Source organism: Bufo bufo, chromosome 1, assembly GCF_905171765.1.
Source record: "Bufo bufo chromosome 1, aBufBuf1.1, whole genome shotgun sequence".
In the NCBI taxonomy this organism is placed as follows: Eukaryota; Metazoa; Chordata; class Amphibia; order Anura; family Bufonidae; genus Bufo; species Bufo bufo.
This window is the reverse complement of record NC_053389.1, coordinates 49,866,862-49,894,849: the sequence shown is the minus strand read 5'-3', so window position 1 is coordinate 49,894,849 and position 27,988 is coordinate 49,866,862. Positions and strand designations below refer to the sequence as shown.

The 27,988-nt window shown below is 46.7% G+C and overlaps 1 protein-coding gene across 1 annotated transcript; it reads left to right on the top strand.

Annotated features, from left to right (window-relative positions):
* The first annotated feature begins 3,854 nt into the window (after nucleotides 1-3,854).
* SZRD1 (SUZ RNA binding domain containing 1) lies at nucleotides 3,855-22,779 on the top strand. The gene is made up of 4 exons (XM_040423196.1): nucleotides 3,855-3,981; nucleotides 17,988-18,037; nucleotides 19,777-20,028; nucleotides 20,361-22,779. Exons 1-4 carry the CDS (start codon nucleotides 3,931-3,933, stop codon nucleotides 20,461-20,463), a joined length of 456 nt encoding a protein of 151 aa, XP_040279130.1. The 5' UTR covers nucleotides 3,855-3,930; the 3' UTR covers nucleotides 20,464-22,779.
* Nucleotides 22,780-27,988: the final 5,209 nt, after the last annotated feature.

Sequence of the window (27,988 nt, the reverse complement as noted above, 5' to 3'; positions counted from 1 at the left end):
AAATGAAACCCATATAACTATATAATTGTATCACCGTAATCGTACTGACCCGGAGAATAAAGGGAACAGGTCAGTTTTATCTCATAAGGAACACTGTAAAAACAAAACCCATAAAACTATATAAGGGCTCATGCACACGAACATGATAACCTCTTTAATCATTTATGTTTGTATTTAAAAAAAGGTACACTTCTTGCATCACAGACAGATTTGGTGTGTGGTAAACAGAGGTAGATTCGGTAAGCAAATGTTTGCCAAACGAAAATGACCGCTCCTGCCGCCACTGAAAACCCACCACAGCCAGGCATCATCTCCTGCACCTTGTCCGTCATGTTCCATACTGTACTGCCACCAACTACTACCACCACACAGCCAGACATCTCCTGCACCTTGTCCGTCATGTTCCATACTGCCACTGGTGTCACCAACTGCTACTACAACTGCAAGGCCAGACATCTCCTGCACCTTCTCCGTCATGTTCCATACTGTACTGCCACCAACTACTACCACCACACAGCCAGACATCTCCTGCACCTTGTCTCCATCATGTTCTATACTGTACTGTCACCAACTATTACCACCACACAGCCAGACATCTCCTGCACCTTCTCCGTCATGTTCCATACTGTACTGCCACCAACTACTACCACCACACGGCCAGACATCTTCTGCACCTTGTCCGTCATGTTCCATACTGTACTGCCACCAACTACTACCACCACACAGCCAGACATCTCCTGCACCTTGTCCGTCATGTTCCATACTGTACTGCCACCAACTACTACCACCACACAGCCAGACATCTCCTGCACCTTGTCCGTCATGTTCCATACTGTGCTGCCACCAGTTCCTACCTACCACTAGTGCCTCTACCATTCTCACTACACAGCCAGACATTATTTGATATTCAAATCCAGCCTTGTCCATGATGTTCCATACTGTACAGCCATTTATGTTGACGCACTACTGCTGCTTCCACCACTACACAGCGGGACATCTGCTGCTTTGCCCGCATCATGTCCCAAACTGATGATAACTCGCCACTGCCGCTATCGCCATCACACAGCCAGTTATCTGTCGCCGTTATGTCCGCCCTGATCTCTTCTGTATTGGAAATGTAGGCAACACCCATTTAGGACCTGCGCCTCATAAAGGAATACATTTTGGAAGGCCATTTAAAAAAAAAAAAGGCCACTTCTTTTTACATAGAAAAGGTCCGTCTGGGTTATGGGAAATAGACAGTTCACTGTGAGCAGGCTAAACCCCATGCCTGAGGAGCAGTGGCGTAGCGTGGGTTGCCAGCACCCGGGGCAAGCCAAGTATTGCCCCCCCCCCAACCTGTGGCCACGCCCCTTTTTTTTATACAGATAATGTAGTAGATACACCTGCAGTCCTATGTAACCCCACAGATAACATGGTGATAACTCTCTGTGTACAGATAATGTGGTAGATGGGTGTGAGCCCTAGAATTCAGAACACGCACAGTGTGACCCAAAGTCTGGGGCCAGGCTGCTACAGTGTGGGCCAAATTCTATATCCCCCTCCCATCACTACAGAACATACAGGCTAATACAGCGCCCCATACCTCTTATAGCCAATGATGTCTCCTTTAATGTAGATGTTCTCTTTCTTCATCTTCTCCTTCAGACCAGACCACCATTTTTCAGCCATTTCTCATCTCTGCAGTTTGACAAAAAAAATCTTAGTTTACTACTTTTCCATCATCCTCCCATCTTCTGGACAAATCATCCTACCATCCCCAATACTATACTGCAGAAACAGATAAACCCCCTGATAATAGTAGTACCATGCAAATAGTGCCCTATAATAATTATTGGCACAGTGTGCCCTAAAATTACTGCGCCCAGCAAATAGTGCCCCTGACACTAATAGTGTAAACATAACGTCCCCCAAAAATAATTGTGGTAAGCTGATACTGTGCCAAGGTGCCCCCACAGTCATAGCACTCCCAAAACTCCCACCAATAGTAATAATTCTCTGTTAGAGCACACATGGTAGTAATAGTACTCCTACAGTGCCCCCAACATGTCCTCACTGTGCCCCAGAAGTAATAATGCTCCCATAGTGCCCATACTAGTAATCATGTTCCCCAGTATTAATAAAGGCCACCATAATGCCCCCCAGTAGTAATAATTCTCCTTATAATGTGACAAAATATACCCCCTTTTAATGCCCCCAGTTGAGCTAATGTCCCCATAGTGCCCCCATAATATACCAGTATAAAATACCCCCATAGTGTTCCTCTCCCCCCTTCATCCTAGTGCCCCCCATAATGTACCAGTTTAAAATGCCCCATATATAGTGCCCCAGTCGATGCCCTGTTTCCCCCATAATTTGCAAGTATAAAATACCCCCCCCCGTAGATGACCCCATAGTACTCCTCTCTCCCCTTCCCCATAGTACCCACCATAATGTGCCCCAGTATAAAATGCCCCTATTCAGAGCCCCCATATAAAATATTCCTTCTTTGTGGTCTTAGTAGATGCCCCCAATAATGTGCCAGTAAGATGTGTCCCCATAGATGGCCCCCCAATCATGTGCCAGTATTGTACCATATAAAAAAATAAACACTTATACTTACCTCCATGGCAGCGATGCGATGCAGGCCTCTTCCGCGCTGTACGGCTCAGGCGGCGCGATGACGTCATCGCGCTGCCTGCACCAACCTCTGATAGGCTGCCGGCACTAGGCCTGTAGCCTATTAGAGGAACAGGGAAGGGAGACGCCTCTCCCTCCCCCGCAGCACATCCATCTGTTTCGCTGTCCTGAGGACGGCGATATAGATAACTATGGGGATGAGCGCTTCCACAATGGAAGCGCCGCTCATCTCCCTGTGACCTGCCGCCGCCCCCCACTTGTGAGCAGGGCCGCGCCGCCTGGGGCAATCGCCTCACTTTGCCTAATTGGCGGTGCGGCCCTGCTGGCGCCCCCTAAAATTTTGCACCTGGGGCAACAGCCCCCTCCACGCTACGCCACTGCTGAAGAGGACCTCACCAGCAGGAAAACCTCTCTGTACGTAACACATAGAAAAGGTCCGTCTGGGGTATGGATCCCATTAGTGAAGAGGACCTCCGTTATGTGTATTATGGGGCTACATCTTCAGCTTTCCTTTGACAATGATGATGATGGTAAAATCACAGGTTATCGGCAAAGTCTTGCAATCTGATTGTATACTTTGGTGCGAACAATTCACAGAAAACTCTTGACAAATGGAAGATTTGCGCCCATCGTTTATTTTTCTCGTCCACTGTACAACTTTTCAGTCATTGTTAAATGCAGACATTTGGCAGCGATTAAAGGCTTATCTGGGGCATGATCTGAGCCCAAACACTGGACTGGGGGGGGGGGGGGGGGGGGGGTGAGATGCGTCCATGATACGGATTCATGTTAAACTACTATAAGGCTGAAATATGAAATACACATAAAAACCTTACTCATCTGTTTCAATGTATTGGGCAAAATTAATTGATCCCATACCACAAAGGGTTAAGCAGGTCCTTACAGAGTCTGGAGCTTAGACAATTCACTGTGAATCAGCTAAATCCCATCGTAGTTCCGGACCTGACCACCAGGGGGCTGAGAGGTCCCAGCTCCTGTAGAGTGGGCTATTCCCCATACTTGGTAAGGACCAGGTCCGTATCGTGCATGCAGTTTAGCACTAGGGGCCGAGAGGTCCGTACCACGCATGGAGTTTAGACAGCTCACGTAGAGTCTGCTATTTCCCAATGCCTGTTAAAGACCAGGTCCGTACCGTGTATGGAGTTTAGACACAACCCTTCCCTATTGACCCAAAGGGGCGTGGTTTCCGGTCACATGCCGCGTATCGCACGCACCGTGCACACTCTAGTCCTGCGCTTGCGCAGTAAAGGCCGGCGATTGGCCTGATTTCCGGCGGCGGCTGAACGGAAGATGGAAGAGGATGAGGTCGCGGAGAGCTGGGAGGATGCGGCCGACAGCGGCGTGAGTAAAGTCGGAGGGCTGTGCCGCCTGTGGGGAGTCTCCGTGGTTGTGCTCGAGTGTCTGCAGCTGGGGACAGCCTCAGGCAGGGCCTGCTGAGCCTGGACGGCGCTGGGTCACCCTGGCTGCACTAGGGTCTCCAGCAGTCCTGTTTTGGGGGCTTGTTTTGTAGTAGGACTGTTGTGTGGGACCCCTACACCCCTTCATGTCAGGGACCCCCTCACCCAGCCCCTTTCTTCCCTCCCCTCTTGGTGTCTTCAGAGCTGTTTTGGGGCTTCATGTTATCAGGACCCCATAAGCACAGGTGCCATGTTAATATGTATTTGGGGGACCCCCCTCCTGGTGAAGTGCTGTGCATGCGCTCAGCGACTGTACAGATAAGTCGTGGAGACGGGCGCAGCGAAGACCACCTCCATCTAGACCAGATTTCTTGCACCCCCCAACCTAAAGAAGGCACAGAATTTCTATAGCCCCCAGATCAGGACTATGGGGGTCTGTATTACTAGCTTGTATCACGTACCTTGCTTGGAGGGGTATTCCAGTTAGGGGATAACTGGTGGCTGGGGGTCTGATTGTAGAGACCCCCACCACTCATAGTGGGGGTTGCCTTGTTCAGCTGGTTGGGGCGCGCACACCTACATTCCATTCACTGTCTATGGGAATGCCAGAGACGGCCAATCGGTGCTCTGCTCGAATGCAGGTAGGCCTGTGGGGGGGGGGGGGGGGATATTCTTTGCCTAGGGGATACATTGTTTTACAGAGTGCCCCTTTACAGGGATTGCCTGAGAATTATAAAAACATGCAGGAAGGCTCAAACTTGACTACAGGTTCCCCTTTCCCATCCCTGCAGGAAGCCGTGATGTCACACCAGACGTCTACTCAGCCAATCTCTGGCCTCTTTGGTCATGTGCATGACCGGTGATTGGCCGGACATCTCCTCTTCCGATCCCGCAGAGAACAGAAGGACCTGTAGCCGGACAGGAAAGCTTTTTTTTTTTCTTTTTTCTATCCTTTTATAAGCCCCCTCTTCTCCCCTGTAGGTTTTGAATACTTGCGGACAACCCCTTTAATTACCCCAGCAGCTGAACATGGGGTGTCCTGAGGATGGGGATCCCCTGTTTTCTGCTCTCACCACAAGGGACTGGCCATTATCAGTTGGACTTCCATGTTTTGCTCAGAGCCTCCCAGGCCCATATAGGGGGTACATTCAGTGCCCCCACATGTCCCTATACATATACAGGTGAATTGGGGGGTTTCATTGCGTTGACTTGCAGTTAGCACCACATACACCAGTTAATGATGATATCCGCGCAGTTTGGGGTCAAATTGCTGCCGACGTGTATAGCTGCAGGTACGGGGTGATGGCGGGCAGTCTGTTTCACTATAAATAGTGTATTTCCCCTGTAAGACCTGACTCCAGCAGTGGTTATTAATACCTCTACGTATAGGACGCTTTATTTGGCAGAGGATAGCGACTGAAATCCTGAGCTGCAGCCAAGTTATGTGATCTGATACCCAATTCCTCTGCAGAGCTCAGCCCGCCCGATAACACCCCAGGGGGTCTGCATCTCGGGAATTAGATATCTATCATATTACGGTGTGTTACAGGCACTTGCTGCATTGTCCATCTGGTAGAGAAGTGCAAAGTGTGTGAGGTTTTAAGAAATCTGCCCCTCAGACTGCGTAAGAATCTGCAGTGTGAATTGAGCTGCGGTGCAGAAGTGAAATGTGCAGCCATTTCCGCCGCAAGAACTATGTAATACCTGTGAAATCTGCAGCATGTCGCCGCCTTTTTGTTAATAAGGCCTCAGGCACACGACCGTATTGCATTTGTGAACCCATTGTTTTCAACGGGTCCCTGGTCCGTGTTTTGAGGACAGTGTATCTTGTTGCGGAACGGACGTTTGGATGCGGAAAGAACACGGGTGATCCACATGTCCTGTTCTTGTCTTCGAAATGCGGACCCTTTGAAGTCAATACGTCTGCAAACAATGCGGATGCAAAGCGGACTGTGTCCGTGTTTTGTTGATCAGCAAAACGGATACGGTCTTGTGCATGAGGCCTAAGCCAAAACTGTGAAGAGGGTTTTCCAGGACTTATTTATTGATGACCTGTGGTTAGAACAGGTCATCGGTATCAGACTGGTGGGGGTCCGACTGTTTTTACTACCTGCGGCATGGTGGACTAGCGAGATCCATACACCGTGTAGTGGTCCTGTCTGGTTTCTGCCGTGCTGCTCCTATTCAGTTTTCCCCAGTTTCAGGTATTGATGACTTGGACAGGTCATCAATAAACAAGTGCTGAAAAACCCCTTTAAGGCTACATTCACACGACCGTATGTGTTTTGTGGTCTGTAAATTGCAGATTCGCAAAACACGCCTATTCTTGTCCACAATTGTGCACAAGAATAGGATATGCTCAATATTTTTTGCGGGGCCACGGAACGGAACAACGGATGCGGACATGACTCGTGTGCTGTTTTCGTCTTTTTGCGGCCCCATTGTAATGAATGGGTCCGCACCTGTTGTTCAAAAATGCGGAACAAAACATGGCCGTCTGAATGAGCCTTTAGTGTTATTGTACCTTTTTGAGGAGGCTTTCAAGAACTTGGGATAGGCCACCAATATCAGATCTGACACCCTGCACCCCAGCCGATCAGATATTTAGGGAGTAGGTTCAAAGACGGAACTGCAGCGCTCCCTCCGCTGTAGTGGTGGACGTGGTTACTGCAGCCCTGCTACTGTTCAGGTGAGCTGAAGCTAATGACCTGTCCTGAGGATAGGCCATTAATATAAAAGTAGTGGAAAAATGATGATTACTCACCGGTAATTGGATTTTCCAGAACCCACGACAGCACCACGAGAGAGAGATGATCCACCCCCACAGACAGGAAACCTGCGGAATAAAAGGGCGGACACTCTCCTCCCAATTCAGTGTGATATCCAAGCATCGGAGGAAGTCCGCCCACATAATGTTTAGATAATCCATGACGATTTTCAACTTAATATGCTAATTTATTTTTTTCTTTTATATGTTACAACCTGTGAGTATAGAAGAACCAAAATAACCCAGAAGGGAGGGAAAATAAGGGTGCTGTCATGGGTTCTGGAAAATCCAGTTACTGGTGAGTAATCATCATTTTTCCCTTCACCCACGACAGCACCACGAGTGATTTACCAGAGGAAATAATTAGGGTGGGAGAGCAGAAAGAAGCACCTTTTCCCTAAAGGAAGAACCTTAAGAAGATGAGTTCAAATTAAGCCGATGGTGCTTAAAAAAAGGTTGAAGGAGAAGACCAGGTAGCTGCTCTGCAGATATCCTCTACGGGGGCTGAGGATCTCTCTGCCCAGGAGGTGGAATGTGCTCCAAGACCCACCGGAGGAGATGAGCCAGGTGAAGAGTAGGCCAAAGAAATGGCAGAAACAATCCATCTAGCAATGGGACTTTTAGTGGCTGACTGTCCCTTATTCCCTCCTTGAAAGAGGATAAAGAGTGAAGAAGACTTTCGCCAACTCTGTGTGAGAACCAATAAAAGCTCTTCTTACATCTAAGCAATGGAGAGATCTTTCTTCTTCCGACCTCGGGTTCTTAAAAAAGGTAGGAAGAGCAATATCCTGGGACCCAGAGGTCGCGCAACTTTTTTCTGGAAGAGTAAAAATACTCCTCTTACCATTTTTGAGGAGTATTTTTAGCCGATGAGGAGTACGAAAGTTACAGTAATTCAAATAGTTAATATGAAGGCCTACGTAACATTAAGGGTTTGCTATTTATGCAGGGAAACCATTACTAGTATTCTAGAACTGTCGTCCATGCATAAATAGCAAATTTAGACCATTTTAAATTTAGCTGACATCATATACTAAACATAAGACCACTGCCACCTAAACAGTGCCACCAGTTTTTGCTGGTACAGACGCGAACAGTAGACTCCTTATTACAGCCATTCCTCCAACGCCTAAAGCTGGGGACACTGTTACATGAGAGCGTCCCCCTCTGCAGTCGTCTCAGATTGTAGTGAACTGCTTTTTGATAGAAAATGGACGTACTGCTATTGAAAACTATTAACTGCCTGAATAAACAACTTTATTGTGTTATTTTATAAAAAAAAAACGGTTCTCCACCAAATCTGGCGATCAGGCTAGTAGTGTGAACTGGTGTATAACGGATATTTATAAATACTTCCTCCTCAACTCACACCAGAGTGAGTTTTTATAAATATCCTTTATACCCCAGTTCACACTACTAGCCTGATCGCCAGATTTAGTGGAGAACCGTTTTTTTTTATAAAATAACACAATAAAGTTGTTTTTAACGTACCTTATTCAGGCAGTTAATAGTGGTCTCAGATTGGATGCTAATGCTACGTAGTCTTAGGGTGGCACAGTGAGCTCTGCAGGGTCAGGTTGGCACAGTATGAGGCTATGTAGGCTTAGGGTGGCACAGAGCTCTGCAGGGTCAGGTTGGCACAGTATGGGGCTATGTAGGCTTAGCGTGGCACAGAGCTCTGCAGGGTCAGGTTGGTACAGTATGAGGCTATGTAGGCTTAGGGTGGCACAGAGCTCTGCAGGGTCAGGTTGGCACAGTATGGGGCTATGTAGGCTTAGCGTGGCACAGAGCTGTGCAGGGTCAGGTTGGCACAGTATGAGGCTATGTAGGCTTAGGGTGGCACAGAGCTCTGCAGGGTCAGGTTGGCACAGTATGGGGCTATGTAGGCTTAGGGTGGCACAGACCTCTGCAGGGTCAGGTTGGCACAGTATGAGGCTATGTAGGCTTAGGGTGGCACAGAGCTCTGCAGGGTCAGGTTGGCACAGTATGAAGCTATGTAGGCTTAGGGTGGCACAGAGAGCTCTGCAGGGTCAGGTTGGCACAGTATGAAGCTATGTAGGCTTAGGGTGGCACAGAGAGCTCTGCAGGGTCAGGTTGGCACAGTATGAGGCTATGAGGGCTTAGGGTAGCACAGGGCTCTGCAGAGTTAGGTTGGTAGGCTTAGGGTAGCACAGTGTGATAATGTAGTGCACATAGTGGGATGTAGTGTGATTGTGTACTTTTATACTATTATAGTGTGATAATGTTCTGTATATACTGTTATAGTGTACATAGTGATACAGTATACGGTATATAGTGTCATGGACTATAGTGCACACAGTTTAATAGTGTACGGTATATAGTGGGACAGTGATGCTTTTCCTTGGTCACTACTGTCTGTGTGTGAACCTGACCCTAACGCTCATGCAGCCTCCTCTCTTCTCCCCTGTTATCTCCAGGACTTGCATTGGCAATGAGAGGAGGGGTATCTGTAAGTCAGTAATGCTGTGACATCTGTATATCAGCCAGGAGGCTCGTGCTGGGCCCCGCACCGGGTACACGGGCACATCACGGTCTGCTGCACCTATAAGCTGCTCCTCCTTTATTTTTATGGCTACGGGACAATAGAACGACCTGCCCTGAGGGTCTCCCTCCCGTGTCCTCGCTGTCTTGCAGCTGGCGGTCAGACCCAAGTCTGCGGTTGGTGTTGCTTGCTGCTGGTCTCCTGTTGGCAGCAAGCAACACCAACCCTCGCTGACTTCTATAAGCAGGAGTCTGAAGCACTCAGCCACTTTTCCTTACTGCTAAGCGCGGTAGTGAAGACGGTCCCCTAGACCTTCTATTGAGGCCATCTTCAGTACCGCACTCAGCAGGGAGGAGAGACGGCGCTCGGCTGAGCCCTGCAGACTCATCACTATAGGGAAAAACAAGGCGCTCAGATCCGGGACCCCCACTAAATTTTACTACACAGCAAGGCCACTTACCCCGCCAGTGAGGATCGTGCGCCTGCTTCCTTACTTCAGAGCGGTGTGGCATAAGCTCCGACAGCCCGCTCAAACTGACCAATCACTAAGCTCCTTACTGTAAGGAGCTTTGTCATTGGTTGTTTCAGGCAGCAGCCACATTGCTGCGCTGCCCTCGCCGTTCACTGCGCTGATGAATGGCAGGGAAAAGTCTAAGGTGTATTGGTACGTCTTAGACTTTTTCCAGGGCGTAAAATGGCCTGAACGGGCGTCTATGACGCTTGTACAGGCGTTATTGCGACCTCTGCTGGGACCTATGAAAACTGGAAGCCACTTTTGGAAGAAAAGCGGGATCCGGACGAATCAACGCTTTATCTTCCAAAATAGTGGTGTATGGAGGATTAATAGATATGGCATGAATCTCATTAACCCTGCGAGCAGATGTTACCGCTACTAGAAGGCATAATTTTAAGGTGAGACACTTAATGGAGCTGGTATCCAATGGTTCAAATGGTGGTGGAGTCAAAGCCTTGAACCCTTTAAGGACCCATGACGTAGCTGTACGTCATGGGTACGTTCCCTAAACATGACGCCCGCTCGCACATGCAGCGTGTCCTTAGCCGTGGGGTTTCTGCTATTTTAAATGGCAGAGACCCGCGGCACATGTATGCGATCAGCCATAAGGCTGATCGCATACATCTTACCCTTCAGATGCCGTGGTCATATGTGACCACGGCATCTGTGCAGACCGGAAACGGAAGTTGCGCGCTTCCGATCCGGTAACAGCTTTCCCCGGCTAAGATAGAGGAAGCAGGCTTTAGAGTCAATTAGATGTATATATCAATACAGGCCACTAGGTGGCAGCCTTGTATTGAGATAGTGCAAATGAAGTCTTAAATGATGGCTATTTAGCCATCACTGAATACTATGGGCAATCGAATGATTGCCAGTTATTGTCACCCAAGGTGACTTAAAAAAAGTAAAAAAAAAGTTTTTACAAATATAAAAGAAATTAAAAAAAATCCCCATTTGGAATTTTTTTCCCTCGCTCCCTACTACATGGTATGCAACCGTAAATGGTGCCATTAGAAAGTACATCTTGTCCCGCAAAAAATAAGCCCTCAAAAGGCTATGTGAATGGAAAATTAAAAAAGTTGAAAATCCCAGGGTCCTTAAGGGGTTAAAACAGTTTTTTTTTAATTTTTTAAATCAAATATTTTTTATTTGACAAGATTACAAAACTGTGTACAGTAAATATATTATGTCTAAATAAATAGAAATATACCTGTACAAGATATACATTGCGTATTGTCATTTTGTATAGCATATAACCTACATGAAATGCTCCAGCATGCGTACTGCTCTCTCCCTCTCCTAGAATCTGATGTGACTATTGGACAGCCATTTACTCCATAGTTTATCAAACTTTTGGGGCAACGCCATCCCGGCTTATAGACCTTACCTCTGCTAGGTGAGTCCATGTGTGTGGAGTACATCGCCCAGACTGTCTGTTATGAGATACTAGGCGACGTTTATTTGTAGATAGGCCGGTGTACACTCCGTCCACAATATACTCTATATTTTATGAGGACCCTTGTACCTGTTGGTCCCCCCCGTCTCCCCTTTCATGCCATTAGTGCTGAGGGCTCACCCCAGAATTTATTAGATGATATACTGTACATCAGATGGATGAATTTCATTCTTCCAATTCCTTAGTCTTGGGGGAAATCTGGATTTCTAGATACTTATTATTATTTACACAGGGGTTATTATGGGCTATGGCCACCGCAGATATCGCCTGATCATCTATAGGCATCAATGCTGATTTTTGCCAGTTAATAGTTAGGCCTGACAGACAACCAAACTTGTTCATCAGTGACATAGCTGCCGAGAGGGAAGACGTCGTATCCCCCAGGAATAACAGTGTCATCTGCGTATAACGCGATTTTGTTATTTATCATTTGCTAAGGCGCGCTGCTTCCGCCGCTTCGGCATGTTTTCCTCCTCCACTAAGTGTTCCAGAGGGATCCGCTGTCTTTCTGGACTCTTTCTAGTGGTTTTATTACCACCACCAGCAGGCTTAAGTCTCCAGGATGTGTCAGGATTCAGGCAGGAGAGGTCTGACGCACGTCCTACTCCATGCTGCGGTAGGCCATGCCCCCTTTAAAACTATGTTTAGGCCCCAAGGAGGGGATCTATGGGAGGTTATCCGGGTGGATCTGGCTGCTGCTCTAAAGAACCTCGTCACCCACGGGCACCCTGCAATCTCTTGACCACCGTTTTGTCTGTCATAATCCTGAGATTTTTTTTTCCCTCTTATTCTTGGAAGGACCGACCTCATAGCTAGAGATTCTTATTTTTAGATCTGGGGAGTTGTTCTTTTGCCAGAAAGAAAGTATTTCCCACTGGAGAACCAAGATACAAGATGTGAGGGACCCCAAAATAGACATTCCCTTCCTCATAGAGACCACTGGGTTTCTGGTTAGATCTCTGATTCTGTCCTGAATCAGAATGTCTGTCTGAATTTTGGTAGGACATGATTTAGATTTTTCTAGATATAAGACCTAGCCTGACCTGTCTAGAATTTCTGATACTGCTGCGACCGCTCTTCCACAGGCTTCTTCTGTTTTTCCCACTATTAAAAAATCATCCAGGTACGGTATAAAAATAATCTTTTTCTCTTATATGGGCCGCCATTTCTGCTAATATTTTTGTAAAGACCCTCGGGCCATGGAAAGGCCAAATAGAAGCGCTTGAAACTGAAGATGTTGTAATTGTCCTCCTATTCTTACTGCGACTTAAGAATTTTTGATGAACGAGGAAGATTGGAACGTGATGGTATGCGTCTCTGAGATCGAGTACTGCCATGAAACAGTGAGGAGGAAGAAGGTTTATTACTGATCTTATAGTCTCCATTTTGAATTTTTTTTTTTTAGCCAAAGAAACCGGTTTAACTTTAAGTTTATTATTGTTCTGAAGGAGCCATCCTTTTTTTTTAATTTTTTTTTTATATACTAAAAACAGGGGAAGTAAAATCCCTCTTCTCCTTTTGGTACAGGAACTAAAGCCAATTTTTTTTTTTGACAAATTTTAGTACTTCTTCCATTGCGGAATTTCCTTGACCCAAAATTTGATCTTTTGTGATTAAGAATCTTACTGGAGGGACCATACGAAATTATAGTTTTAAACCTGTGAGTATGGTGTCTAGAATCCATGAGCTGGCAGAGATCTTGGACCAGGCGGGGAAAAAAACTTTAATCTGCCCCCCCCCACCTGACTTCTGGCGTCACTGCTGATCCTGTGAAACCCTGGGAATTTTTTATTTTTATCCGCAGCTTTTTCTAGTAGCTCATCCAACGCCGCCCCAAAAAGGTATTCCCCCTTCACATGGAACACCACATAGCTTATTTTTTTTGATGGGAAATCACCCACCCAGTTTTTTAGCCAAAATGCTTTACGGGCAGAATTTGATAAAGCAGCAGATCTGGCCGCAAATCTAACAGAATTGGCCGAAGCATCAGCCAAAAAATCTGCCGCTTTTTTCATAGTGGGCAAGGACGCTAAAATCTCTTCTCTGGGACATCTATTTATTTTTTTTTATTTTTTTAATAGATTTTTTTATTTTATTTATTTTTTTCCAGCTCAAAGAGCCAGACCATAAGGGAGCGGTCTGTACATGTTGAGGTTCTACTCTGCCTGAAAGAAGGGGTAGATGCTTCCCAGACTCTGCTTTTTTTTTTTTTTTATCTAAGGGGTCCTTTAATACTCCCATGTCGTCAAAGGGAAGGGCTGTTTTACTCAAGACTTTAGATATAGCTACATCAATCCTGGGCACCTCATCCCAAGTAGCACAATCTTCTTCTTTTTTTTCTTTTTTTTATTTCAACATCTTTATTGATATACAAAACAAATGCACAAAGGACATTCAAACTTAGTGTAATTAATACCATTTTGACCCGAGCCCCCTTCCCCCCCCAAGAGGGCAGAGATAGATAGATATATCTCTGTGTGTGTTAGTAACTTCCAGATACAGTTAAATCAGAACTTCATCGTCCCATATCTTAAAGGGCTTCTGTCACCCCACTTTTTTTTTTTGCTCCTTATAATCCCCACACTGCGATTTATGCCTACATAATCAAATCAATCATTTTTGGTCCTGTAGGTTTTGTTTAAAACATGCTTTTAAAATATGCAAATTACCTTGCTACCAGCAAGTAGGGCGGCTACTTGCTGGTAGCAGCCGCATCCTCCGATCCTAAAGACGCCCCCTCCGCATTGTGATTGACAGGGCCAGCGGACGGGATCTTTCTCTGCTGGCTTTGCCTGTTAGTATTCAAAATCTGGCACCTGCGCCGCGGCCGTACCTGTCTTCAATCGGCGCAGACGCACTGAGGCGGCCGCTCCATCCTCAATGCGCCTGCGCCGGGTGTAGATGTGACGTCATCGGCGCAGGCGCATTGAGGATGGAGCGGCCGAGCAAGCGGCCGCCTCAGTGCGCCTGCGCCGATTGAAGACAGGTACGGCCGCGGCGCAGGCGCCAGATTTTGAATACTAACAGGCAAAGCCAGCAGAGAAAGATCCCGTCCGCTGGCCCTGTCAATCACAATGCGGAGGGGGCGTCTTTAGGATTGGAGGATGCGGCTGCTACCAGCAAGTAGCCGCCCTACTTGCTGGTAGCAAGGTAATTTGCATATTTTAAAAGCATGTTTTAAACAAAACCTACAGGACCAAAATGATTAATTTGATTATGTAGGCATAAATCGCAGTGTGGGGATTATAAGTAAGCAAAAAAATAAAATAAGGTTTAGTGGGGTGACAGAAGCCCTTTAATCCATTTCTCTAGTACATCTCTCTGCTTATAAAGAATCCGTTCGTAGTTTTTAACCTTATTAACCAGATTTATCAAATTATTTACCTCTGGAGTATGGCGTGCAAACCGGCTCCGACTAATCAGAACTTTGGCCAGTAATAGTGTTCTACCTAACAAGATCTTTTGATATTTATGGCTACCTAGTGACGAAAAATCGTTCAGTAGAAACAATTGTGGCTCGAGAGAAATCCGGATTTTTAATTTATGGGTAAGGAGATTAATAATACCGTTCCAGTAATCTCCAAGTTCTGGGCATGCCCAGATCATGTGCAGATAATCCACACCTACAGTATCACATCGAGGACACTTGGAGGTATCTCTTAATCCACACTTGTTTAAGCAAATGGGGGTAGCATATAGTCTGTGATAAATATTGAACTGTATTAAAACATGATTACATTTATGAGATAGTAAGTCAAAGTTAGTAAAAATGCTTCCCCCCCACCCTGCCGATTGTATATTTGGACAATCCATCTCCCAGGCCCTTTGTCCCGGCGATTGTGTCTCTCCAAAACCTGACTTAAGTAATAATCTATATATATTTAAAGTCTTCATTCTTTGTGATATCTTCCCTACCCACCCATTTAGCGGAGAAGTATTATCTACAGTGATTTATCATTCAAACTAAAAAGTGCCGACCGAAGCTGAAAATACCTAAACCAAGAAAGGTTCGCTATGTTGTGTGATAATTCCACAAACGACTTAATCTCTCTATTCTTAACAACCTGTGTGATATAAAGAATCCAATTCTTTCGCCAAAATTAATCCGTTGCTATACCCTCTAGGGTCTGTAAGTGAATATCGTGCCAAAGAGGCGTGAATGTAAGTGATCCCTTTACCCCCAACCATCCTCTAGTAGTAGCCCACATTTTCAGTAGGGATTTTGCAGTCTCTTTATGGCCCCGGTCTCTATTAATCAATAGCCCGGATTCCAAAAGCGTAAATATGGTATTATGTGAGGGGCTTCTCACTAACCTACATAAAAATGTACTATTTTGCCATTCATAGCACGTCCATAACTGAGCAGCAGGGGGTTTAAACCCCCCCTGCTCCAGAGGTTTATATAGATATTCCAATTTAAGTCTCGCACGTTTTCTGCCCCAAACTAGGTCATTAATTATTCTTTCCATAAGTTTAAAATATTTATCCTCTATCCAGATAGGTATATTCCTAAGAACAGAGGATTTGGGGTAGAATCACCATCTTGACCAGTGAAACTCAATCAGCCCTAGATAGAGCCTAGATACATCTCAACCAAATCCCTATTTTTGCCCTAATTTTCATTATCAATGGGATCAGATTGAGTTGTACACAGTTTTCAACCTTGGGAGATATCATCATACCCAAGTATTGAAAAGTGTCAACGACATCTAGCTGGGTTATCAAGGACTCCTTTTGGGGCACCAGATCTATTGGCATCAGAATTGTCTTCGACCAATTTATATCTAGGCCTGATACCTCACCAAATAGTTTAACCATACGGATAATTCTTGGGTCAGTTATTTCTGTATTATCTATAAAGAAGAGGACATTGTGCGCATATAGGGAAATACGATCCTCCACGCCTAGTATTCCAAATCCTTTAATTTGAGGGTCCTGCCTAATAGCCAGAGGTTCAATATAAATATCAAATAGGAGTGGCGAGTACCTCTATTTAAACCAAAACTGGTAGTAAGGCTCCAATTGAGACTCAACTTAGCCGTGGGGGATCTATATAATAGTTTAATCATATTTATGAATCTCTCCCCCCAAAGCCCATCCTGGCCAGGACCCTCCACAGGAATTGCCACTCCACCCTGTCAAAGGCCTTAGAGGCATCCAATGACAGGATGGAGCGAGCAGATCCCCCAGGAGCCTGTATGTTAGCGAAGAGCCGATGAAGATTATGATGAGTGCCCTTATTTGGGATGAAACCGTTCTGGTCCGGATGGACAATGGAAGAGATGACCCCAGAGAGTCTTGTGGCCAAAATCCTTGCCAGGAGCTTTACATCCGCGTTCAACAATGAAATCGGTCTGTAGGATCCAAAATCTATGGGGTCCTTACCTTTTTTTGGAATAAATATTATTACAGCTTCCGTCATTGAACCCGGTAGGGTCCCCTCCTCCACCGATTCAGCAAAGACCCCCAACAATTTGGGGAAAATAGCCTCCTTATATTTACTATAAAATTCACATGGGAGTCCGTCTGAACCGGGGGCAGAGTTACCCGAGCATAGTTTGATTGCCCCTTCAAGCTCCTGAATTGAGAAGTCAGCCTCAAGTACCCTCTTTTGAGCCGAGGTAATAGTAGGAAAAATAATACCGTCAAGATAGACATCCATCATTTCATCCGTAATCCTACAATCGGCTCTATAAAGTTCTGAGATGTAGTCGAGGAAAACTTTCTCTATAGAGTTTTTTGTCCAGCAACTATCCTCCCATGATAAACAAATAGGGAGGTCTCCATTTAGACAACCCCCTATTGATTATCAGTAATAAAGAATCATGAAATAATACAAAAGGAAATTAGCCAATTCTGGGAGGCTAATTATACTTCAGCAAAAAAACAAGTAGTATGGGACACTTTCAAGGCCTACAGGCCCTTCTTCTTTGAGACAACCTTCCTAAGCTTTGTCTGAAAATATATTTAAGTATAAGGGTATCAGAAGGGAAGCAGGACCCGATATGCCCCAGAACACTCACCCCTCGCAGGTACCAAGAGTCTTCTGTATGCTTCTTCTCCTCCATGTTCCTCACCGGACCGCCAAACCAGAGCTTTGATTCAGGACGCCGTCCTCCTGTTTACAGAGCGCCCTTCTCGTAGGCGCTCTGTAATGACGTCAGCGCCGCACGCCGATCCACGTGCTTCATTTGCTTTCCCCGGCCTATTTCCTTGCCGGAAGCTCCTCCTCCTCCCCCTGTGGCCAGGAAGTCCGTGCCTTTAGCGCATCAGTGAGGCCGTCAGGCACCTAATCGCTCCAGCACCCAAGAGTCTCCCTCTAGAGACTTGCTGTCCCCATTAGTGCACCAACCGATGCCACATCTCACCTCTGCAGGTATGCCCCAGGACCTCTCTGGCCTAAACAACCAGGGTTAGAATAGGAGCACCACCAGGGGGAAGGATCTGACAGAAAAATTGCAGGCTTCCCCAGAGACCGGAAACCCCACTGAATTGGGAGGAGAGTGTCCGCCCTTTTATTTTGCAGGTTTCCTGTCTGTGGGCGCGGATTCTCTCTCTCTCGTGGTGCTTTCGTGGGTGAAGGGAATTATTATTATTTTTTTTTTCAATCGTCTCTAACGCTTAAAGTCCCACCAGAATGTTGTGCATGTGAGTGACTTGTACACCTGAAACGCTGAGTCTGTTCATTGTCATTTTTGTTTCTTTTCTAGGAAATAGATCGCCGGTTAGAGAAGAAACTGCGGATCACACAGCGGGAGAGGTAAAGGGGCTCTGTACTCATTGGTTTTATCTTGTTTATAGGTGCTGGGCTTCTTTTGGTTTTTCAGGACGTCCTGCATAGTCCGTGAGGATGGGTTCACGCACAGTGTACCAGGCCATCGGTTTTAGTTTCCCTCTGGTATGGTACTCCAATGCCAGAGGAAAACTGAAGCCACAGTTTTCTGTGGAATTGTTCTTGGCATCAGATTTGACACCAGATAGTTGTCTGCAGCACATAGCGATGTGCTGGTGGCAGGCGGCTATTCTAGGTGCCAAGCGAAACGTCATCGCGTAATAAGAGTGCGAGTGTGTGCTCATTGGCTGGTGATCAGCAGCACTTTTACACAGGGCAATTATTGGAAAAGAGTTCTTCCTTAAGAATTGTCCCATTCTTTGGCTTGTGTAAAAGGGCCGTAACGCAAGGAATTTTAATTAAAGGCGTAAGGCTACTTTCATACTAGCGTTACTATTTTCCGGTATTGAGATCCGTCATAGGGGCTCAATACCGGGGGGGGGGGGGGGGGGGGGGTATGGGGGAGAAGGTTTCCGTTTTGTCCCCATTCATTGTCAATGGGGACAAAACGTAACTGAACAGAAGGGAATGCTCTAAAATGCATACCGGAGAGCAAACCGCACCATGCTGGGGTTTGCTTTCCGTCCTGGGATTCCCTGACTCTATAGAAAACAGATCCACCCTCCATTGACTTTCAGTGGAGTTCATGACGGATCCGTCTTGGCTATGTTACAGATAATACAACCGTATCCGTTCATAACGGATGCAGATTGTTGTATTATCAGTAAGTGTTTTTTCTGAACCCTGCCAGATCTAACAAAAACGCTAGTGTGAAAGTAGCCTTATCTATGTGTATATTATTTATTTTTTCTTAAAGGGGTGTTCTCATCTGAGACAATCTGGGCATATCGCTAGGATATGCCCCCACTGTCTGATAGGTGCAGGTCACCTATATTGAGAATGGAGTGGGCAGAGTGCACCGCGCATAACTGGTCACTGCTCCCATTCACTTTTATGGACCGGTGCGTCTTCTACCATTTTCAGGACTCCGTTTAGGAGATGGGTGCGGGTCCCAACAATGGGACAAGCACCTATCAGACAATGGGTGATGTATCCTAGCGATATGCCACCATTGTCTCAAATGAGAAAATATTCAGGAAATATTTCTACTGTGCTAGAACCTCGCTCCCCGGTGTATTTAGCTTGCGGGCTATACATTCAGCACATGATCCTACTCCGGTTACAACTTGCGATGTGCAGGCAGAACCCATGTACAATCAGGCAGTCTTGGGCAGTGACTGCTCACAGCGCCCGAGGCTACCTGACTGCACAGGCGCAACCCATGCAGGTTGTATCCGGGCTAAGATCTGAATGGATGGCTTATCATCCAGGAAGTGCCTGCAATCTAATCACACTGGAGAGCACAGCGCTGGTTCGGTAGGAATATTTTCAGCATTATCACTGTTAAAGTGCTTAATCATGTAAAGGAGGAGGAGGACCATTAAGAAATAGTTTGGTGTCTGCTCCTTCTGGAAGCCAGAACGGTTCCAGGCATACACTGGAAAGCTGCCCCTGAGCCTTGTTGCTTTCCATTGGCTAAGCTCTTCCCATTATTACAACTGCTTTGCCACATCTTTTTGTTCTCTAGAGTCTACCGTAAGACACGGGTGTGGTTTATTTCCTTTTTTTTCATGCTTGCTCTTTTCTCATTTCTCTTTTATCTGCAGCAAATCAAAGTCTCCACCCAAAGCGCCAGTGGTTATTCAAGACGACTCTCTCCCAGCGGGTCCACCCCCACAAATCAGGATCCTGAAGAGGCCTACAAGCAACGGATTGTCAAGTAACCCCCATGCCAGCAGCCGGCCGACGGTGCCTGTGAAATCACTGGCACAGAGGGAGGCTGAGTACGCGGAGGCCAGGAAACGTATCCTTGGCAGTGCCAGTCCAGAGGAGGAACCAGAGAAGCCAATTGTAGATAGGCGAGTGCTGCAGCTGTTTCCCAAAGCTGCCTGGATGTTGTAAATTGATTGCTTCTTGTATGCACCTTATAAATGAGGGCAGTGCCCTACCTGCGACCCTAATGTAATAGTTATTAGGCTTCATAGTCCCTTCTGCTGGCATCATCCAGGAGATGCACTTTCGAGTTGTAGATTAACAGCGCCATAGTCCATCATAAGTGATAGTGGCCCCCATGGTGCCTGCAACTACTCCAACACTACCCTCTTATGTCTGATGCAACTTTGCACTAACCACTCTTTTATGAACGGATGGCTTCTTATCTTGGTTCTGAATGCCTTTTCTTGTCTTTCAGACCTATCCGAATCAACCAGTCAGAGGACACCAGACCATCTAATAACGTGATCCGGCAGCCGCTGGGTCCCGACGGTTCACAGGGTTTCAAACAAAGCAGATAGATTTTTCTGGAGAATGACACCATGGGCTGCATCGGCCTGTCACACCAATGGACACGAGCAGAGGGAGTCGCCTCATTTACTTGCACTTTGATGACCTTTTGCTCCGCCCACTGTGACCTTAAACCCCGTGCACTGTGACCCCCCCCCCTTCCGCCACCCCTGTAGCTCCGACCACTGTGATTGGCGCATCGCCACATGCTTCCCCAGGTCTTATCACAAGGGAGTGCGTGTGCATTAGACGGGTGGGGAGGGAGCAGGCAGAGTTGGGGGCGCCCCGTGCCTGCAACTGCCACTTCTATGGAAGTTACCGCCAGCAATAATGATATCTGTTAGTCCCGTCTCGAGGGGGAAAGGGTCTCATGCCCACCTCCCCTTCTCATGAGTTTCCTTTGAGTGCATGTCTGCCTCCTCTCACCGCAGAGGACCTTCTCCATGATGACTGATTTCCCCCCTGCTCTTCAGGTGTAGTGTGCATGAGCGAGTTTTGTTAAAAACAAAAAAAAACAAAAAAATTATTTTAACAGAGAGAACTTCTAGTCTTGTAGAGCGCACAGAGCAGCCGCCATCACTGTATGTTCTGCTATCAGATGCTTCAGGAACGTGCTGGTTTTGTCTGAGGACAGGTGGACATGAGCTGCTGACGGTGGATGTTAAATGCTCAGGGCATTAGCATGGGCTAGGCCTGGAGCAGTGGGAGGGTTAATGCCTGTGCTGTCCCTAGAGGACCAGGAAACGTGGAAGGAGAGCAGATTTTAATTTTTTTTTCTTGCACGGTTTGGAGTTGTGAACCTGGCTGGTGCTGTTCCTCTCCCTAGTGATGTCGGGGCGGATGCAGAAGCCGATGCAGGACGGATGCTCAGAGGCTTACGTCTGTATAACACAGGGCCGCCATTATATAAGGACTTGCGCAGGTGACCTTGTCTCGAGGGGCTGGAGCCTTTCCTGGCAGCTATTTGACAATAGAATGAATTAGACCAACCTTGTAAGATCCGGATCAAAACCGCGCCCGATAAAGCTAGACGTCTATTTTATCCAGTATGTCACGTCAGTGTGCTGCCCGCTCCAGCTCTTTCGGGAGGCTGGAGGTATGAAATGTTCATCCAGGTGGACAGTGCGGCACAGCGCACGCTGCATTCTGTTGCCGATATGTGTATATTTTAGGGGCATTTTTTTGTTTTCTCTTTTTTTGTAATAATCATGGGTTTTACGTGTAATTATCCCTTGACGGAGTTACCTGCAATGCCAAAATGTCCCCACTGGCCGCTGAGCATCTTCTTTCTTCAGTCAGTGACCTACAAGGAAAAGAAGTCAAGGGGAAAATACAAAGACTTTGGTGCCTTATATAAGAAGAAGCTACTGACACATTCCCCCATAGATGCTATTGTGATTACAAACCTCATACCAGTATCTTACCCTAAAATGGACCCTCCGCCTGTAAATGGTGCAGCCGCCATATTTTAGGGAATGATGTCGTTCACTGGTTAATATTATCGGTCACTGGACATTGTCCACAGCTGATCCATGCAGGGGGACAGGTCCATTTTTTTTATTTTTTTTTAAATAAATTGCAGTTTTTCTACACAATCTCTCAGTCTGTGTTTAGTAGCTCTTTTATATAAGACAGTTGTGTCATGATGAATTAATCTTCAGGAAAGATGTCGGCCTTAATTCCATAAACAAGAATGTAAAGCGACCTGTCAGGTTCCATCTACGTCTTGTCTCGTGACCTGTAGCTACAGTCGCCTCTGCAAATCTTTTTTCCTTTTTACTGACCTGTGAGTGTCCGTTGACGGCATGTCTTATACTCTAGTCACATTCAGAGCTGCATTCTGTTGGTTTCCTGGTGCCTCTTGTGCTTTATGGCTGCCCCTAGTGGTGCACTGCAGTCATTGCATAGAGTTGAAGGAAAATGATCTAGTCCTGGGCGAGCTGACAGATTCGTAGTTACAGGCAGAATTGTGGGTGCTGCTCTAGATGTGAGCAGGATATCGGACATGATGTGGCGCACACTCAGTAAAGCAGTATGGAGATGCAGTAACAAGTCTATGTCCGGATATGTAGTGGAGCTGAGGCTGCGTGCAGTTATGTTCCATCAGGCTCTCTAGGTCTGGGAAGGCTCCTTACATGAATATTCTCAGTATTACCAGCGACGTCTCGGTGCTGCCCCGGAGGGGGTGCTTTTTTCATCTGTTCAGTCCATTCTTGAACTTCCTGTATTTCTGGAGGGCAGCGCCGCTCCCTGGGAAATCGAGATGTTTACAGAGTCCGGCAGATAAATTTCCCTGTTCTGTTTCTGAATAAATGAGTGTTATATGATTTACAAGAATGGATGTTTTTCTGGTGCTCATATATTTTGTGTGGGGTTCTTTTTCTATACTTGTTGGGGGAAGTGTTTTCTGGTGCGCTCGCGCTAGGCCGCTGCACGAGGGTGGATCTGACACTCGGGGGGGATTCATGATCCGATCCCTAAAGTGTTGCAGGATGACCAGCGAGAACTGAATCTCTACTCCGTGATCATCAACCTTCTCTTCATAAAGCTGATCAGCAGCGGTGTCGGACCCCCACCGATCTGATATTGATGACCTATCCTGAGGATAGGACACTGGCCAACCCCTTTAAAACTGTTTTCCAAGACTTACATTTTTTTTTCCCCTCCCGCCTTCCAAGAGACAACTTTCTTAGGCTAGTCTCACACTAGGGGCAAGGAACTTCAGCGGGCTGTTCCGGCGGGTGAACAGCCTACCGGATCCGTGCTGCCGCTAGTGCACGCGTGCCCCTGGACTACCGCTCCGGCCCCATTGACTATAATGGGGGCGGGCTGGATTTCCGGCGGCAGCGCATGCTGAGAGTCGGCCGCCTCTCGGCGTGTGCTGCCGCCGGAACTCCGGCCCGCCCTGCTTATAGTCAATGGGGTCAGAGCGGTAGTCCGGGGACACGCGACCACTAGCGGCAGCACGCATCCGATAGGCTGTTCACCCGCCGGAACAGCCCGCTGAAGTTCCTTGCCCCTAGTGTGAGACTAGCCTTAATTGTTTGTTCACATAACACATATGAGGGCTTAATTTTTGTGGGACAAGTATTTTTTTAATGGCTCCATTAAGGGGTCGTCTAGACTTTAAGTGATGGCCTATCCCCAGAGTAGGCCGCCACCAGCTGATTGGCTGTTCTGTATAGCTCCATCAAGTCTGTTCCAGAGCTGCACCGCACCAGCAACATTGTAGTGGAGGGAGCTTGCGACTACAGCACTGCTCCCATTTAAGTCTGAAGGTGGATTTACGCGGCCTGAACGCTTGTTTCTGACAATCTGCCATTCTAAATGTTCATCGGGTGATCGGCACCACATCAGGTGTTACTGTCGTTCGTGCAGGCGCACAAATTATCGTTTCTGGGCAGCAGATCTGCTGCCTAGAAACAATGATTCTGTATGGCAGGGATCAGCAGCCTTCCGCGCTCCAGGTGTGGTGAAACTACGACTCCCAGCATGCACACTTGCTTGGCTGTTCTCAGAACTCCCATAGAAGTAAATGGAGCTTGCTGGGAGTTGTAGTTTCACAACGGCTGGAGTGCCAGAGGCTGCTGACACCTGCTGTATGGGGATAAGCGATGGCTATAGCAAGCCCTCATACTGTGAAGGAGATCGCTGCATGTAAATGCGCGGTCTCCTTCACTGAAGAAGCATCTGACTGAATCTGCTGTTAGATAGGGACGTGTAAACCCACCTTAAGGCTCATTCACACGACCGAATGAATGGTTCTGCATCCGTTTCGCAATTTTATTCTGCGGCCCGCAAAAAATGTAGAGCATGTCCAATTCTTGCCCGCAATTGCCTTCCGTCCTGTAAAAAAACATTTCTCGAACTTTGGTTCGGTTCCAAGGTACCACTTGGAACCGAATCTGAGTTCGGGAAATGTTTTTTTACAGAATAAATCAATTTCTGAAGTGATTATGCGAAGTCTTGCGAGACTTAGCGAAGTAATAAACGTCGGCTCATCAGAGCCAAATACATTGTAATACTGTACGGAGCTCTGTACAGTATTGAAACTAAGTTTTATGCGAATCGACTTCGGATGTTTCATCCGAAGCCGATTCGCTCATCCCTAGTCAGTATGATTATGGCCTTACCAAAATTATATAGTTTCTATTATGTTTACTTAAAAAAAAAAAAAAAATTCTTTGCATTGCCATATTCTGACATCCATAACTTTATTTATTTTTTACATTTTTCATTTATTGAGCTGTTTAGTTTTTACTGGTATAATTTTTGTTCAGTTTTAAATTTTTTGAGGGGGGGTTATGTGACAACAGCTATTTCTTTTTTTTTTTTTTCTATTGCAACATTCACTGCGCATAATGAATATTTTTTTATTTTATCAGTTGGGAAATTTTTGATCAGGAAGGGGGATGATTTGAATTTTTTTATTTATTTTTATTTTTCAATATTTTTTAAAACCATTTTTTTTTTTTTTCTGAATAATTTTGAGTTTGCTTAGGCTACTTCCACACCAGCGGCACGGACCTCCCGCAGGCTGTTCTGTCGAATGAACAGCCTGTCGGATTCGTCCTGCCGCTAGTGAACGTGTGCCCCCGGACTGTTGAGAGGCTGCTGGAATAAATGTAGGATATGTCGTTGTTTTATTCCGGCAGCCTCTCGCCGTGCCTCTGCCGGAACACTGCCGCTGCCCCCATTATAGTCAATAGGGACGGAGCGGCAGTCCGGGGGCACACGTGAACTAGCGCAGGACGGATCCAACAGGCTGTTCACCCGACGGAACAGCCTGCGGGATGTCCGTGCCGCTAGTGTGAAAGTAGCCTTAGGGGGACTTGTACATGCAATCCTCTGATCGCTTATACCATAAATTGCAATAGAATACTGTGGTAGTCTGTAGGATTCTGACAGGCTGCCTGCTCTGCCTCTGGAAAACTTCACGACGCCCCAGGCTGTCAAAGCAACTAATTGGAGCCTTGAGATTTTGCTGTGGGAGTGCTGATTGGAGGACATGGGGAGACCCCCTACCTCTAACATCACAGATGCCGTTGTCCCTATTGACAGCTGCATCTGGATGGAGCAAGCATGCTCAGATTGATAACATGCAGAGGAGTCCATGTTGGGCTTTGTTCACATCTGTGGCTCTGGCAGAAGTCGCTGTAGCATACAGGACAAAATTTGCGGTCCCCAATGCACGGGCAACATCAACTTAAATGGCTCCATGATCCGTCCACACCAAAAAAAAATGAACAAGTTTGATTTTCTTGCGGTGCGGAGGCACTCTGTAGTGCTTCTGTGGGGTTCCGTGCCTCCATTCTGCACTGGACCTTCCAGATTGTGGAGCCATTCTAGTGAAGTGCTGTTTGCGGGCCGTAATACGGGAGCGGCCGTGTGCATGAGCCCTAAGGTGAATGGAACTGATTTTTCAGTCGCAGAATTTTCTGCCACAAAATCTGCTGCGTTTGAGGGCGACCTAAGGAGACGGCTGCCAATCATCCGCAGATGGGTGGGGAGAGCAGGAGCTTATGAATAAGGCCTCTTGCACACAAACGTTTTGCATCCGTTCCGTGCATTGGGGGCTGCAATTTGTGGTCCCTAATGCACGGGCAACGTCCGTGGGGCGGATCTCTGTGAGCCGTCCGCACCGCAAAAAAATAGAACAAGTTCGATTTTGTTGCGGTGCGGAAGCACTCCGTAGTGCTTCCGTTCCACATCTCCGTGATTGCGGACCCATTCAAGTGAATGGGTCCGCATCCGTGATGCGGAGCGCCCACGGGCGGGTACCCGTGTTTTGCAGGCCGCAATACGGCCACACAACGTTTGTGTGCAAGAGGCCTAACTCTGACTCTTCTCAGGTAGATTTAGACTCTTTTCAAGGACTGTGCTGAGCTCTGAAGAGGCCTGCCATGTGCCCGGGGACCCCATCAATGCAACTCTGGCATGGTAGTTCTACTACAAACTTTCTTCTGGACATTGTATAGCAGAGGATAGTTCATCAGTATTTAAGTCTCATAAAACCTCTAATGTTACCGGTACAAATGAAATAACGACGCTAGTATTAGCTAGGCTGGTGGTTATCTGGTCAGGTGGCGATTATAACAGAATCGCCTATATCAGATATGACCCCATTCAGTTCACAGACCAAAAACCAGCCCCCTTAAATATGTATATGGGGAAATTGTAGAAAAGTCACACCAAAATTTAGCAATTGTTTCTCAATTTTCTGACACCCTCAGCATCTTTGTGGGTGGGAGGGGGAGGTCACAGGCAGGACCTCTGCAGCCCACGTATTTACCAGTATTTGTGCCAGAAAGCTGCGGCACATTGCACCAGAAATCTATGCCACCTCCTTGCTGGCATAGATTTCACTTTCTGGCATATTAATAAATTTGGCACCAGAGATGGGAATAGTTCGGGCCCCATCCACAGCCCAGGCCTACTAAATGTCACAAAGTTGTCAGAAGCTGCATTTTCAGAAGAGGACCGCCATGTGAGCGGCAGCCCGATCCATGCACTCTGGAGTGGTAAGTATATTCCAAACTTTCTTCTTCAGGTGTGTTATGTGTATTTAAGGTGGGTCCTGGAAAACACCTTCAACGTCAGGTCTGTCCCTGGGTGACTATCAATTCAATGACCATTACAGCTATAAAATAGTTGTCATCCAGCTTTTCTACGCCCCTCAGTGGCATAAATGCAGAGATGCAAATCCCAGATCATCCAGGCGAAGAATAAGAATAATTGGAGGGGACCCCTTTTATTGTCTTCTTCGTATCACTAATTCCCTGTCTTTGGCAATTTTCCATTTCTACTACCTGCTGTCTGGGAGAGTTGGCAAGTATGTAATGGAGGACGTTTACTGGTGTTGTCTAATGCACCCCCTATGACTACATTTTATGTCTTCTATGGCTTTATAGTAAATTACTCATCACTTTACAGCTTTATGCTGTTTATTAGCTGTTCTAATAACAGAAATGGGCCTGACTTTCCTGTGGACTTTGGTGGCATTGTCCTCCACCATGGTATTGTGTGAGATGGACTGGTGCCATCCTCAGGTCACAACCCTCCAGCTATGTGCTATCAGCAGATCTCCACCCTCCGGCATTGTGCCATTCACAGGTGTTAACTTTAGGCTGTATGCCATCTATAGAGCAAGACCCTCTAGCTATGTGCCATCAGCTGCTCGTCACCCTCCGGCATTGTGCCCAGTGTGAACTTCAGGCTAGGGGCCATCTGCAGGACGTGAACCTCAGGTTTTCCTCACAGATGACAGTAGGTAAAGGGATTGACCCAGCAGTATCGTCCAAAGGAGCCATGATGGTGAGATGCATCACTGGATGGAGCAGTGATGGAACAGGTGAGGTGTGTACGCTAAATTGAGGCAGTTTTTCGTACCTCGGTCTAGGTTTGCTTATCTTGGATCTGATGTTCTGGGTCTTGGTGCCTTGGGTTTTTGATGTTTATAGACCAAAATCTTTAGAAGAATGAGCTTTGCGTCCTCTTGTTCGAAGGGATTGTATGGACCAGACTGATATTACTGAA